Genomic DNA, 16,626 nt, shown 5'->3' with positions numbered 1-16,626 from the left:
TATGGTTAGCTATCTGTAACTATTCATGGACTAAACATTCTGTCCTAAAAACTATGCCAATTGCCTCAGGTCAGAAGTTGTTATGCTTGTTATTGACAATAAGGAACATGAATTAACTGGTACTCTCACTAATTCAGTGGTGAATGACTTACTTTATATAGATTTAAAAATGGGTGACTGACCCATGATGTGGAGTTCTGCCATCTTCCACCTACTATGAATAGTTCATTGTTGGGACTGTGACATCAGAGATAAAAGAGCCAACCCTATCCCCTATTTCATAATTTATTTGCATACTACAATCCTATTGGTTTACAGGGGTCAATTGTTAGTCTTTTTCATTACAAACCAAGCCTCCAGTCCTGCAATCAACAGCATGTTCCTGGACTTGAACCCAACTAGAGTCAGTGGGGCACTGCACAGATACAGCGGGCCTCCTCTAGGGTAAATCTACTCAGCAATTAAAAACTGTGGTTGGCCTGGGTCATCTGACTCAGGCTGCAGGGCTGTAATATTGCTGTGTAGATGTTCAGGTTTGTGCTGGAGCCTGAGTTCTGCAACCCCACAAAGCGGGAGGGTCTGAACTAGCTGACCTGGGCCAGCTGTGGCTATGCTGCCGGTCTTTTATTCCTGCATAGACGTACTCCTACACTCTACCAGTTGCAGGATCAGGACCTAAACCTTTGCTCAACAAAGTGCAATTTAAATAATACCTTGCCCAGCCTGCTAGATGTAGTTTGCTTTTTTTACCAACAGACAATTCAACTTTATCATACCCATATACATCCCTATCCTGCACCCAGGCAGAGGTCGTTGTAGGATCTGGGCCTTAGGCTCCAAATCTCCCAACCATTAATACACGTGAGTCACTCTGAGTTTATGACTGAGGCCTTAGTTTGGTTGCCACCTAAAGTAACGCTTGAATCCTTTTTAATAAATATGTACTATTGGTTATCAGAAAATTGTACTATGAATTAGGGCTGTCAATTAAGCACAGTTAACGCACATGATTAACTCAAAAAATTAATCTTTGCTGGATTGGAGTCACAGTTTTTAATATATTCATTTATTCAATATAAAATTTTCCTTTTACAAAATAATTGTTTCTAATACCTTATTCATACCAGGGCCTTATCCAGGAATAACTGTTAATATACATTCAGTGGCCCCAAACCTACAAACACTTGCACATGTGAATAGTCCTATTGTATTCAATGTGTAAAGTTACTCTTATGCACAGGTGTTTGCAAGATCAAGACCAAAGGTCAATAAACAGTTTGTTGATAATACTTTAAAATGTATTTTTAAAAATAAAGAGATCCAGAAATGTAAATAAGGTGTTTATTTTTTTTTTAAAAAGTGTTAACATTTTCCATAAATTTCACTGGGTGATGATATCATTTGGTAAAAATAGACCTGGAAGGATTAGGTTTTTTTCCAGTAAATGTCAATTTCACTGTCAGGACATAAATCAACAACAACAAAAAATATTTCCATCAATAATAGTTGAAATTTACAGAAAAGCATAGTAAGAAAAATACTGCTTAAAAACTTAGTTTGATTTAAGGATATTTACTTAGTAAGTTCTGTTATGTTGACAATTTGTGCATTAATAGCTATAAAGCTTTAACTTCTTGAATCTCAATGTCTACTGTCATTAAATGATTGTCTGACCTTCCCCAATGTCTGATCTCCATAATTTCCCGCAATTGTGAAAATTTAAATAGATAAAAATACAAAAAAAAAATGCTTAAAACCCATAATTTTGCACACCTGAAATTTAAATTGGTAAACATAGGGAAAATGCTTAAAAATAAACACTGATATTAGCTGTCAAAAATTTTTTTTAAACTGAATCCTGCCAAGCCTAGATATAAATCATAAATACACAGTATACTACAAACCAACGTGTTTGCACAGAAATAAATCTAAGACAAAATTTGTATTTTCCATTAAAACTATCACTTGAGCATGAATAACAAAATATAAATTTTACTTGTACACTTAAGATACAAAGTACTAGAACACAAGTCGTTTCAATAGTCACCAGCATTTTAATATTACATTTTTTGCATGCAATATATACATAATTAAACAGTTAGTAAACATATACAAGTGTAGCACAAATAAGGTAAATGTGGTATTGCTGTGGATTGTATCGATCATCATATTCACTATGCCAGTCATAACATTTGCTAGCAAGAAAAAAACTAACTGATTTTTATCAATAGCATTAATTATGCAAATACTTAGCCACTGTCTTTCTCTTTTGATAGATGTGGGCTCTGAATCGTGCTTTGTATTTGTATTAGGTGGTTGTGTAAAATTCCAACAGCAAGGCACTCGAGACCCATTTACCAGAAGTTTTGTAAACACCAAAATAAGATCAGTCACTAAAAAACAGATTAAAAATATCAGGCACTGAGCAACTATCCAGATGCAAAAAGGCAGATTAGCCATCCTGCGGGACACAGGCTCAACATAAACTTGAGACATAGGAAGAAATATAAAGAGTATGAAAACTGTCAGCAGAAAGAAACATATTACTTCAATCCAGTCCTTGACTAAAGTTCTCTTCTTTAACAAATATAACCCCACTTGCACACTAGCCATATAGATAGCCAGATAACCAAAAAGGGAGAACACTCCTTCTCTGTTAGCATTTAAAAATCCAACCCTTGTATCTTTGCCATCACTCCCATATAAAACAAACATCTTCAGATGGGTAGTGTCAAGAATAAGCTGATAAAATACAGCAAGAATCATTGAAACAATCCATGATTTGTTGGTTGGAAATAGAGTTAAAAGTAGTGATGCGGTCATTCTCACAGTTGCTAAAGTGAAAAAAAAATTCCAGTGCACTCCATACTCTGAAAAATGTTCATGATACTCTACAGTTTTAACACTGATCAGTCGTCCCAAGCCAAGAAAAACTAATGGCCAAACAGATAACAACTGTCTTGCTAGACAGGAGAATTTGGATTGCACCACATCTGTTTTTTGTCTAACTTCAGGACAAACAAGAGCATTACCAAAAATAAAAGCTCCCACTCCAAAATCCATAGCGCCTGTTCCATAGGTCTCAGTTTTAGCATACCGTCTGGGGTACTGTGGAAAATCCACTGCTAGAATGTTGATTGCAGTTAACATGTTGACATAAACACGAAACACTGTTATTGATGGAATGTAGTCTGGTTCTAAGCTAGTCTTCAGGAAATCATGTATGATTTGCTTCAGAGGAGTCCTGATACAATGATTTCGTCTGTTGTATATTTTATAAAATAATCCTGCACAGAAGGCCCCAATAGTTATTGGCAAAAGAGGGAGTACAGGGGACAAAATTGTACAGCTGAGCACAAAAGGAACTACTAGCACTGTAAAGTCGAGTAGTAGATGATACTTTCTTGAATGTAAAGGTCTTCCATTGTGCAGATTATACAAAATTAACAGCAAACCTCTGCAAGCTATACACAGTGGAGCTAGAGTTAAACCTACTGAAATTTCTAGAAAACTCGTTCCATTTAAGTTACTGATAAAGGCTTCTTTCAGCAGCTTTTGTGACATTCTTCTTCCTAAGCAATTCAAAATGTAAACTAGGATTAATTTTTGTAGTGCAAGAATGTTTTGCAAGTTTGTGTTTAATTTACGCTCCGCTTCCTTTTACATATGGAAACATAAGACATATTAAATAAAAATGATTTTCATAAGTACCAACTTAATTTTAGTTACAGGTGAATTCTTTTTGCCTCCCAAAACATACGCTTCCCATAAGAAATGATGCAATGTCATAAGAAGTGTTTTGGCCATCTTGTTGGTTTTTAATGATTCTTAAAATATCTATTAAAAAAAATAAAAAATAAAAGCCTCCTTCCCCCCTCCCCTCCCCTCCGCTCCCCACCCCACACAATAACAGGCCCACTTCTGCAAACATTTATGTATGTGCTTAACTTGGGACTACTCACAGTTGTAAAGTTAAACACATATGTAAGTGTCTGCAGGATTTATGCCCAAGGTTTAGCATACAAATTTTGCTTTGTTATAGTGAGACATTTAGAAGCAGTATTTTTAAACATAGTTTTGTTACACCAAAGGATTTTTTCTGAAAGTTATTAATGTTAAAATATATATGCAACTAGTCTCATAGCATTTATTGTTTTAGAGAATACATTTAGAGGTATTAAATATGCTGCAACAAAAAAGCTGTCGTTATCTATTGGACAGCTGTTCGGCGGCATGTGCGGATTAAACTAGTGGCCTTCATGGAGAAGACTCCAACCCTGCAAGTTACTCCACCCAGGTGCAGTGATCTGCCAACACAAAACAGTCTGGAAGATTGTGGCCCGTGTCCACATCAGAAACATCATCACAATTTGCACCTTTGTTTACATTCTCAATGAAGAAACCAAATACAATAGAAACTGACTGAAGTATCCTCTTAAGGCCCCAGTTCTGCAAGCTGTTCCATATAGGCCTGTGTGGAGCAGCATTCAGAAGGACCTAGGTTACACTGGAGGCATATTGGTGGGAAAATTAGCATTGCTCCTGCCCATGCTTCACTTGTTTTATGGATACATACAGAACATTTCAGTGAAGCTAATCCCTCATTTTTCACAAGCACTAACAATAATTTTGCATATAATGTTAAATAATAAATTTGTAAGCTTACTAGTTGATGAAGCCAGGCAAGCAGAATGATTTCAACATGCATTAACTCAAATTAGTAGATCAAACCCAGCAAAAGTTTACAAAAATGGATTTTAAAAAGGCATATCAAACATATTAGTTTACATTTCCATTAATACCATTTAAAAAAAAAAGATTCAAGCAGCTTAATCAAACACAAATTCTGAGGGGCACTGATGTACATTGACAGCTGTCATGCTAAAATTCTTGGAGCCTTCACCTTTAGCAACCATCTCTGTTTTCTCTTTTCTTTACCTAGAAAATTTATCCAGCACAAACTTTGTTGTCAAATGCTCCTTAGAAGATGACGCCTCAGGATTATGAAATAGGAATAAATCATAGAATCCTAGAACTGGAAAGGACCTCGAGAGGTCATCTAGTCCAGTCACCTGTACTCATGGCAGGACTAAGTATTAAATAATCAATTTCATCTTGTCTCCCTACCACTATAAATACTTTTGAAACTAGCTCTATCTCCATCCACAGCATGTTGTAATAATTCACCACCCCTGCTCTCTTAGGCCTTAAACACATGTTTAACTTTATTACTGTGTTTGCAGTGGTGGTGTAGCCGTGTTGGTCCCAGGATATTAGATATAAGATAGGTTTCAGAGGAACAGCCGTGTTAGTCTGTATTCGCAAAAAGAAAAGGAGTACTTGTGGCACCTTAGAGACTAACCAATTTATTTGAGCATGAGCTTTCGTGAGCTACAGCTCACTTCATCAGATGTATACCGTGGAAACTGCAGCAGAGTTTAAATAGCTTTTATTGGACCGACTTCTGTTGGTGAAAGAAATAAGCTTTTGAGCCATACTCAGAGCTTGTTTTCAGATCTCAGAACCTACTCCAGACTTGAAGAAGAGCTCTGTGTAAGCTCACAAGCTTGTCTCTTTCACCAACAGAAGTTGGTCCAGTAAAAACAGTGGAAAGGTTGAGAGCCAGACTACTATATCCCTTTCAGGAGTCTGATTTGTCTTGTGTACCTGCAAGTTACACCTCACTTAAAACTACTTCCTTACAAAATCAGACATAAAAATACAAAAGTCTCACAGCACACTATTACTGAAAAATTGCTTATGTTCTCATTTTTACCATATAATTATAAATCAATTAGAATATAAATATTGTACTTACATTTCAGCTTATATTATATAGAGCAGTATAAACAAGTCATTGTCTGTATGACATTTTAGTTTGTCCTAGCTTCCCTAGTGCTTTTTATGTAGCCTGTTGTAAAACTAGAGAAATAGATAGATGAATTGATGTACCGCCCAGAGGACTTCTGCGTACCCCTGGTTGAGAACCACTGCAATAAAAGATATTAACTCACCCACCTTGTCTCTTTAATTTCGTGAGTAGTTCCTTTGAAATGAACTCATGGCAGTAAAGTTAAGAAAGTGTGTAAGTGTTTCCATGATTGGGGCCTTACTTAATCTCATAATTCTTTAATTTAAATTCACAGAAATAACAACAAAGAACACTGCAAATATATAGCATACCAAGATACAGCTAAATTCAACTGATCAATCACTTCATTTTCGTATTGGACTCCTGGCCCTCCTAGTTTGTCTGTATTTTGTCTATTTAGATTTTAAGGCATTAGGGCAAGCAATGTGCTCTCTTCTCTCTCTGTAAAGTACCATGCACATAAATAGCACTAGATAAATAACAGGAATAAATTAACCAAAATATTGCATCATATAACATTAAGTCAATTAAATAAAATGAGTTCAAAGACTGTTTTAAGCAATGGTTCCATCTAGTAGTTTCCTTTCTTTACACTTTTGTGACATCCCACAAGAGATGATAGATACCAAGTAATTTTGGAAGAGCTCTGAGGCATTAGCCAGCATATGAAAAATAATAACGGTTTATTTTAATAATTTCTATAACTTCTGTGACTCTGACATTTATTATGCAGGAGATTCTCACCATGAGCGTTCTCTGTGCGGAAGGGAATTTGCTTGTTAAATGAAGTTCTTCTTCCCTCTCTCTCTCTTCTGCTTGCTTTTACTTCCGGTAGTAGCCTGCCAAAATCCACATCTAGAGAGGTAAATGAGGACTCTGTTTCCTCCAAACATTTTCACCATTAAGGGAACCAGTCTGCTTTACTTTATTGCCTGATTCAACACACAGTTGGCTAATAACCTCTTCTTTATTTAGTATAAAGCTGCCACCACGAAAAACAAATGGGGGGGAGGAGCCATGCCCTACTTTCTACTCATATAAAGGACAATACCTGATTATTTACCACTACATACAGTTTTTTGGATTAGGGAGTGTGCAGGTGTGGAATATATCTCCACTGTCCCTCTTAGGTGCAACCCAAATATTTACTTTTTCACTCTTTTCTTCCAGAAATCTCTTCCAATCCAATCTAGGGGTTTATTGAGCTACATAATGAGGATTTTCTGCTGTTTAATTATTTAAAGATTGTAAAATATTTTAAGATTCTTGGATGCAAGATACTCGGTAGAAATGCGAAGCATTGTTATTAAAAGACACTTTTTTTTCTCTTAAATGTCTCTATTTTTCTCTTTAAATGTCCCTTTTATACTTTCCAAATGTTGGCAAGGGAGGTAGAGAATATAAGAGTTGCCTAAATCCCCATACACTTGTAAATACAAAGAGATGCAATTCACTTGCTTTTTTAGGGTCAAATGTCACCCTCAGATATGTACCTTCAATTTCAATTGAAGTCAGCTTTCCTTAATGTCAATGGGAATTGCAGATGAGCATCCATAGGTGGAATTTGGCAGTTACTGTTTTGGTAAATTGATATACCGTTATAACAATGACCTCTAAAATAATGTTTTCACAAAATACTGGAACATTTCATTTTGGAGGAGACAACTAGGTAGAAAACTACTCTAGTACCTCCCCCGTCCTAATTTTTGTTCTGCACTGAGTTTTTTAACACTTTCCTTAATATCCTGCAAAACAGAAGAATGGGATATAGGCCTGATGCTCAAAAAACAGGATTGTTGTGCAGTTTAAAATGGGTGGAAACTCTTCTTCTGAGTCCTGATCCCCTATAGGGCCTATAATCTCGTGCTGTTTGAGACACCAGAAGTTCCTAGTCTTGCTGTTGGCTGCCCCTGAACATTTTGTTCCCCCGGTCCATCCGCCCCCCCCATCAGTGACCCCCCCAAAGCCACCCAGAGTAGGTGTTGTTGTCTTACATAAGCAGACCATTTAAAACAACTTTTCCTGCCTCTGAGTGTTTATGGAATAAGATGGTTGAGGGTTTGATGCTGAAGTTATCAATTAGTTGTTTGAGCTTTGTTGTTGACATACAGAGGTTTCACGTGGTCTAGGCATTAGATTTTATGTGAAATATTGGGTTTTTTAAAATTATTTTGAAGTGCGAGAGTTAAAGATAAGCACTTAAAATAAAAACACTTGTATTTTTAGTTCTGAGTGATAATTTACTGTCAATAGTTAGGGCCCTGATCCTACAAAGCCACATGCAACTTCATGCACGTGACAGTCCTATTGAAGAAAATGGCCTAAAGGTAAGCATGTACTTTAAGTCTTTGCAGGAGTGGGAAATGACATTTTAAATGTGGTATTTCTTGAAAATGAGACTACAGAAAAGGTTATAAAAATTATGTAGCACTTCTATCAAGGCACTTTGCAAATATTAATGAATTCAGACTCTCGAATGATCCTTCCCTGGGACAGAGATTGCCATTTTACAGACGGAGAAACTGAGGCACAGTTAAATGACACTGCGAGACAGAAAGCCCCACTGCCACGCCCCTGTGGTACCAAAACACCCACATGCCCTCTCCCTTAGCGTATGTATGTACATGACCGATGCAGGCACATACAAGTTTGGGAGGAGGAAGTGGGAGAAAATGTTGTTAGCATCTCTGCATTAGGGGCTGCTTTTAAAGATTCAGGACAACACCCCTGGATTTGCCATAGAGCCCCACCAGCCCCTACTCCAGAGATCGATGCCAGCATCGTTCCCACCCCCTTCCTCCTGCTTCAAAAAACCCCACAGCAGGGAGGGCGAGGGCCGGCACCAGAGACACGTGTGTTCCTGGCGCCACGTGGTTCTAGCCGCGGTTGAATCAGTCCGGCCGGGAGAAGCGCTGGGCTCGGCAGGCAAGGCCAAGGCGGTCACGTTCTTCTTTCCAGAGGCCCGCTGGGTGCTGTCTGCGGGCGGGGTGGCGCCCGGCCAGGGTGTGGGACCGGGCTCTTCTCCGGATTCAAACTGCAGCCTCCGCCCTTGCGCCTTCAACTCCTCCTTCCTTGGCCAGCCCGGCCCCGGCAGCCGCGTTCTCCTTCCCGGCTGCCCGCCTGCCTGGTTGCAGTCTCATGTGCGCGCCCTGTGGAACGGGTGAGTCCCAAATTAGGGATATTTATTTTATTCCAGCTCTTCTCCCCCCATTTAACGTTTGCGGCGCTCTCCCACGTCCCGCGCTCTCCCCTGTTTAACATCTGATCTGCTCCTTCTCCCCCGCCCCTTATCTCTAATGATGGGAGTGTTTGAGTCAAATTCTCTCCCCCAGCTGCACAAACTCGCCCTTATTCCCTGCACTTCTACACAGTCCTCTCCACTTTACGCATTCTGAGATCAGGAAGAGATTGGTGGTATAGCCATTCTGCTTTACGCTTTTCTGCTGTAGACCTTTCTAGATGCGTAGAGTGTAAACTCTTTCTATTTCAGCCCAATCCACAGAATTAACCACTCACTGACTGCATTTAAAAACAGTTTTCAACTTCAGAAGGTCATTGGGGTGCCCTTGAAAGCCTAAAAATCATATTTAAAATCAGCAATAATGCCTTAAATTAAAAATAAGGCTAACTGTTTTACTATAAAGCATCCAGCATACATCTGTAGATTAGATAAGTGTTTGATTAGATAAATAGTTTGTTTTATGCACTACAGAACTATATCTTTAACTTTATATAGGCACTGTAGAAATGAAGTGAGCTGTAGCTCACAAAAGCTTATGCTCAAATAAATTGGTTAGTCTCTAAGGTGCCACAAGCTCTCCTTTTCTTTTTACTGTAGAAATGGAGTTTCCTTCCTAAGTGTCTTTTGGTTGCAAATCTGGATTAGAGGGGGTTGTCTGCTTATTTTACATGTCCTTTTGCTTATGGGAAGGTTAACACTAAACTAGATGCTAGCAAAGCCTACTCTAGAATTCTTAGACCGCAAAGAGATCATTTCAGTCAAGGTTAAATCGTGTGTGTTTGAATAGAAACATAATCAGGGAAAACTTTAAATAAAACCTCTTTCAGAGATTAATTGAAGGCAGAAAACAAATAACTTTGAACACAATGCAGAAGATGATGCAAACTCCCTCCCCTTTTTAAAAATCACTTTCTAATAGATGTCTCCAGTGTAGTCAGGAAAAGCTATTTTTTTTGGTGTTGTGCTTGGATGGAAGTATAGTCTAATAGTTAAAATATGGGGTTGGGAGTCAGATCTGGATTCTATTTTTGGTTCTGTCACAGATTTGCTGTGTGACCTTGGGCAGTTAGTTTGATATCTGTAAACTGGAGTTGTTCTCTCCTGCCCTGTTTCAACAGCTTGTAAGATTTAAATCAGTAGTTTGTAAAGCACTTACATATTTTAAGATTGGAAGGAGGTAGAGAAGTGCAGAGTGGGGTATAACAGTTCCATGCATAACTGTTAATAACATGTGTTGCTCTCTGGATCTTTCAAATTAAGGATCACTGTACTATTAAACAAGTCTTATCTTTAAACACCACTTACATGAAACTAAAACCACGGCAGTTCACCCATCTAGGATGTGTGGTAGGACGGATACAGTTATTGAAGCCTAGACAATCAATCCTTTTTCATTGCTAGAATAAGAAAGCAAAAAATATGGCTTAACCTTACTTCAATTGAAGTAAATAGGAACACTCCCTTTGATTTCAGGGGAAGCAGAATAAAGCCAGTAATGAGCAAGTATGTCTTGCTTTAACTTTCAAGAGTCGCACCCTATCCAGAAATGCTCTGACATCACTGATGCTATCAGACCCACTAACTTTTCCTATCTGATGTAACCGCAGGAATGAAGATAAACTTTATTTTCATTGTGAGGAATTTACACTATGCTTTACTCCTCTTAATCCAAGAGAAACCAAGTAGCTGATTTTGCAGTAAATAAATGTTCACACAACTCATTTTCCTAAAGAAGCTTTATTTAATTTTTTTTTCTTCCTTCAGTGAGTACAAAGAGAATTAGAGGAGATGCACCTAAATAAATGTACTCAGTTAGGTCATGAATCTACTTCCACTCAAGTAAAGGGCAAAGATCCTGTTATTTTCAGTGGAAGTAGAATTGAATTTGTTGACCCCGCATTCTTAAGCCAGCTCCACAAAGGCATTGAGGGGCCTAACTCCTACTTAAATCAATGGGAGCTAGGTGTCTAGATACCTTTGAGGATCTGGGCCAAAATGACTTATGCTTTAGAATTGGTTATGCATAATGCAATCAAGTTATTCACCTGGACTTCTGAGACTTAAACACATAATGAAAGTTGCACTGAAATACAGAATTTGTTAAAAATAGGACACTTTGGTCTGGTATCACAGCATTCTGCAACTTTAAGGACCTTGATTCTGAACCTGGCTGGGAATCCTAAGAGCTTAACAAGTTCATGTTCACTGGGAAGTTTGGGTGAAGGACAGGAGGGCACCTGCAACTTAGTTTAGTACAAAGGTGTCTTTGAGGGAAGCTCTTGTCTGGTGGTCTGGCTGGATGAAATGGATTAGAAGTGATCAAACAGTAGCTATAAGTCTACACTTCTGTAGAGAACACATGTTAAAATATTAGTGCAAACTGAATTGTAAGAATAGTTTGGGACAATGGAACAAGATGCCAGGACAGATAGTGGAATCTCCTTTGCTGGAAATAGTCAAGACTAGATTTGACACTGCTCTATTGGTGATGAATGATTTGATGATGATGGGCCAAACTGATCATTAGCGTATGTCAATGAACCTCTGAAATTACACTCGTGATGAATTTGGCCCAATTAAAGCAACAAAGGGGAGGGCAGGATTAATGGGCCACTTGGAATCTAAATGAGCCCAAAAGAAATAGCTCTATAAGGAAGGCTCCGTAAGTTTAAGTAGTTAAATAAAAATGTATTTAACAGGCTAATTCTTTTGAAATCTAAGTGAGGAGTGCATCTAAAGCCAAGTAGTTCTTGGTTCTGCATGTTTCCTAGTTAGGACACTTAAAACTCATTCAATTTGCTTCTTTCAACCCCATGGCTGAAAATATTTTATGCCCCCTCTTTGGTAGTAGAACTTGGTGGAGCACAGATGTTGGGAGTATTAATTTTTTGTTTTTTTTTTAAATCCCTTTACAGATCAAGTTGCTTAAAAGTGGTTGGCTGAGGGCAAACCAAGTATTTTTATTGTTAGTGTAACAACATGTATAAACTAGCTAGCTCCATTGTTAACTAACTCCTTATTCTGGTGGGGCTGGCTTCTCTAGAGAAGAACATTACATCCGTACTAGAGTTCAGGCTTGAGTCTCTTCTCCAGGAAAACAGTGCAGAATTATGTGGTTTGCATTACTCTTTCTGAAATAACAAAGTTGATTTCTTTTAGGACCTCCACTTTGACTTGAACAAGGTCCACCAGTCTGAAGGCCTTCACGGTATCAACTCTCCTACGCAGGAGTCCTGTTTCTAGAGCTTTACAAATTCACCCATACACAGCATCAGACAACTGAATAATATGCCAAAACAGGTAAAAGCCCCAATATTGTCCGTCTTCACTAATTTAAACTTTTTGTCATAAAATAATGCTGGGCTGAGGTTCAGTTGATTTGTAATCCACAATCGGAGATTGTTAAACTATGCTCTTCCTCTTTCCCCCTCCCTTGTTGCTCTGCAGCTGCTCCACAAATTTGTGAATAACCTCTGGGTAATATCAAGACAGTAGATTTGATAAGTTTAAGGTTTTGATCTGTGTTACTAAAGATTGTTTTTTATATATGGCTGATAAAATGAGTAAGACTAGTGAGTACTGGCAATTCATTAATTTAGGTAGGCCTGCATTCAGGGATGTAGCCCACTACAACTAGAAATTGCAGAATTACAATAGACTATCACTATTTTTTAATCATCGTTCTTCAAATTAAATTTTCAATGACATTGTTAAAATGTGCACTTTTTTCCTCCTGCCTGGATTTTAAGAGTTGAGCCAATTCTTGCATATTTTTGATTTTAGCCATAAATATCAATAGATGAAAGTGAATGCAAGGAAGTTGGGCTAACTAATACAAGCCAGCAAAAAAGCCTCCTTTTCCAGGACTTATTACAGCCAGCTCTGCAATGGAGTTTGCAACCATTTATCTACCGTAAACATTAAACAGTAAACCGATGAGAGGGCCGGGGGAGAACAATGCATATTGTTCCACAGATAGGGGAATCAACAACAACAAAACTCGAGTATTATCTGAAGAGCAGTATTTGGCTTTGTGTAGTTCAGCATGTCCAGCTGTGAACTCATTGGGTCCCTTAATGCTCATACATAGTATGATAATGAAAACCATGTTCATGTCAACATCTGACCTACTCTTGTCTCATTCAACTTTACTGGTAAGCAAATTTTTATTCTTATGCTATAGAATTGTGCATGACTTTAAATCCAGTTATATCCAATCTGGAAAGAAATTGGAGATCCCCAAGTGCATATATTAATTTTGAGGAATTATTATTCTAGTTTGCATATTATTCCTGCAGAGCCATATGTGGAAGTGGTGTCTAGAGGATGTTGTTTGTCCATTTGAATGCTGCTGAGGTCAGTTAACAAATTGTATTTGCAAACTGTATGCAGCAGCTTTTTGGTATAAACAAAAAACAGCGTGTTAAGATGTGGTCAACTTGTAACGCTAATGATAGTTACATAATTTGGGGGGGTGGGGGGGGAGACAGAACGCTTGCAGGAAGGAATGCAAAAATCAGCATTTGCCCAAAAAAAACCAACCCAGCACCTGAAACCTGTGTGTACTGGCTACGCTTTTCATTATGTACGCTTAACAAACAAGTGACCTTCCAAACAGTGTTTTCAAGGACACTGGAGCCCAGAGGCTCAGATTAAAACCTTTAAATAAGTTATTTGTAGAGGGCCAGATTCTGGTTTGATGCAGACAAAATAGCATAACCTCTCCAAATGGGCACTATATATACACATTGCAAAACCATAGTTGTGGAGCACTGTTTGGCACCAAAAAAGGCAAGCCTGGGGAACCTCCATTAGCCTTAGTACCTCTGACAACTAATATGATCTGTGCACCAGCCATTAAGGCTAATAGGCCATTTCCTTGAGTCAGATCTTGCGTTGAATATATGGTGTTTAGAGGAGTCAAAACCCCCTGGTCACGAACCACTGTGTAAGTGTATTTGTTCTTAAAGAATCACAAAGTTGCCAACATCAAGAACTATACATCTAGGGACACATTTATCCATGGTGTCATTCCTCTTGAGTCAGAATTACACCAGGGATGAATTAAGCCCATAAAAATTGTCATTAGTTCACGATCTCTCATGCATCAAATAAACACCTTCTAAAGCATGTCTAAAGACTGAAACACAACTTCCACGGTAGTGAGATATATAATAATTTTTTTTTAATACTTCCTGGGCAGAGAGGTCAGACCAGTAGTAAAAATGTGCTGAATTATTTGTTTCTTGCTAAGACTGAGCTTAAATCAAATCTGTCTTATTTGGAAACTGGAAAGGGACTTTAAACTGCAGTTGAAGAGGTGAAAGTCCACCCTGGTGTTGAGTCTATTACAGGTGTTATCTTTTATATGTGCTTTCCAGGTGAATGGCCCAAAGAGAGATCCTGCCATCCAGAATGAGCTTAATGACTCATTCAAAGAAGAGGTTAAAGCTTTTCTGAGTGATGAAGATAAATTGCATCTCTTAGATGACCTTACCAAAGTTAATCCTGTAACCACAACAACAGGTCAGTGTTTGTGGCCGTCTGGGGCATCTCCTGAAAGCTTACTTCACTTCACATAACAAATAACTGTCAGCATATACTGTGACAAGATGGATGAGGCAATCTCTTTTATTGGATCAACTTCAATATATTTAAAAGATATTCCCTCATCCACCTTGCCTCTTTAATATCTTGGGACCAACACAGCTACAACAATACTGCATACAAAATATATTGTGGTCAGCTATTCTGATCCCTGTAATACTAGCATGAAAATAGTACCTGTGGACATGATCCAGAGCCTGTTGAAATCAGTGGAGAGATTTCTGTTGACTTGAGATCAGTCTTTAAACTTGGCTTGATCAATATTCTTTAGCATTGCTTTGAACCCACACCGGTCTTTCAGCAACATGGAACTAAGATTTAAACAAAAAACCTTTCACCTATGTCACTGGTTCAAATACACCTTGAATTGGTAGTGGTTGGCAGTTGTTACTGGATGGCTCTTACATGGCTATGCGAAAGGATTTTGTGCTCTGTCCAGTTTCAATTAACAGATTTCCTTATCTCAAGACACCATCACAAACAGTAGAGCCCTCTTACTGTAATAGTCTTTGCAGAGAAGCCAAGGATTGAAATCAGGCTTGGAAACTGCAGTCTTCACTTAACTTTAAAAATGGTCCTTTGTAGACTGAGATGAGGCATATTGATGGTACAATGTGGAGAATTCTCCAATGCTTTCTCCTTTTTCTGTGAATGAATAGATGATTCAATCTCCAGGGCTGTGTATGTGGAACCTATAATGAGAATGCATAAGAAATTAATTAGTCAAATTTGGTGTTCTTTAAATTTTTGTTTTTAAGACCAGAAATGAACCTATAAGATGAATATTTATTCATGGTAGACATGCTAGAAATTATCTTATTTGACTATTCTCAAACTCTGTAAAAATCAGATTTAAATCCATCTGTGAATAGGCAGAAAAGATAGTATTTCCTAAATATTTCTTGTACAAATAGGACTGGGGAAAACAAAATACATTTGTTTCCAATAATTGCTAATAGAACGTATGTTTATTTCAGTACTGAAATGTCTGCAAGCAAGGTACACAGTAGATGTGTTTTATACATACGCTGGCTGCAGTCTTGTGGCTGTAAATCCATTTCAACCTGTCTGTCACCTCTATTTGCCTGAGCTTATGAAAGAGTACCACACTGCACTTCGCCCTCAGGTAACGGTGATGACTGTTCTTCTTACAAAGCAAAAGAGATGAAAAGTCATCCAAATCTGAACTAATAAACCAGCTGTGTTAGAACCACTTCGAGCAAAACTATATGCTTTATTCAGCCAGGGCTCTTGTGCATTTTTGCCTTCTCCTCTCGCACTCTTCTATTTGCCAGGTTCATTCCTATAGTGTATAGTTAAGTGCGCATCTCAAATTTTAGATTTAGAACCTAACATAGAGCTCTATGTAGAAGAAAAGATGTGATTGATATTTCTGTGCTCAAATTCTTCAATCAACTAGAAGAAGAGACAGTATGTTCTAGTGACCTGAGCATGAAGCTTAGTCAGAAACTCCTGAGGTCTAATCCTTGTTGTGTGGCCTTAGGTTACATAGTTTATCCTTCTGCTTCTGTTTCCTGGGCCCAAATTCTTCTGTTCAGTTCTATTTCCGTACCTCACTGGGCAAGTGAGGATTAAGTAATAGAATCTGCTTTGTGTTAAACATAACTGTTTTCCTTTTCAAACTATATATATATATATATATATACATATACATACACACTCTTTATTGTTAGGAGTTGAAACCTCATATCTTTGCTGTGGCTGAACAGACCTACAGAAATGTTGAAAGCCAGATTGAACCGATAAACCAGTCTATAATTGTTAGTGGTGAAAGTGGTGCTGGAAAGGTAAGCATAGGATGTTTGTTTGTTTGTTTTGCCTCCCCTTTTTAATCGGGCCACTGTTCTGACATTGTTAGCATGTTCTGAGACTTTAATGTGGTACA

The 16,626-nt window shown here is 38.0% G+C and overlaps 2 protein-coding genes across 3 annotated transcripts in view; one reads left to right on the top strand and one right to left on the bottom strand.

Annotated features, from left to right (window-relative positions):
* Nucleotides 1-1,044: 1,044 nt before the first annotated feature.
* PIGW (phosphatidylinositol glycan anchor biosynthesis class W) lies at nt 1,045-7,197 on the bottom strand. The gene is made up of 2 exons (XM_048824551.2): nt 6,617-7,197; nt 1,045-3,572 (listed from the first exon to the last, which is right to left on the bottom strand). Exon 2 carries the CDS (start codon nt 3,562-3,564, stop codon nt 2,044-2,046), a length of 1,521 nt encoding a protein of 506 aa, XP_048680508.2. The 5' UTR covers nt 3,565-3,572; nt 6,617-7,197; the 3' UTR covers nt 1,045-2,043.
* Nucleotides 7,198-8,059: 862 nt separating this feature from the next.
* The window catches only part of MYO19 (myosin XIX), a 30,624-nt gene continuing 22,057 nt past the window's right edge, over nt 8,060-16,626 (top strand). Inside the window, exons 1-6 of one of the 2 annotated variants that reach the window (XM_075120748.1) lie at nt 8,060-9,032; nt 12,273-12,413; nt 12,897-13,267; nt 14,495-14,639; nt 15,698-15,846; nt 16,415-16,528. In XM_075120748.1, the coding sequence (XP_074976849.1) occupies nt 13,049-13,267; nt 14,495-14,639; nt 15,698-15,846; nt 16,415-16,528 (627 nt within the window). In that variant the 5' untranslated portion in view covers nt 8,060-9,032; nt 12,273-12,413; nt 12,897-13,048. The remainder of the gene's footprint in view (nt 9,033-12,272; nt 12,414-12,896; nt 13,268-14,494; nt 14,640-15,697; nt 15,847-16,414; nt 16,529-16,626) is intronic. The other variant, XM_048824519.2, reaches the window with a different exon arrangement.

The sequence above is a fragment of the Caretta caretta genome, chromosome 17 (assembly GCF_965140235.1).
Source record: "Caretta caretta isolate rCarCar2 chromosome 17, rCarCar1.hap1, whole genome shotgun sequence".
In the NCBI taxonomy this organism is placed as follows: Eukaryota; Metazoa; Chordata; order Testudines; family Cheloniidae; genus Caretta; species Caretta caretta.
This window is presented reverse-complemented; position numbering and strand designations above follow the sequence as displayed.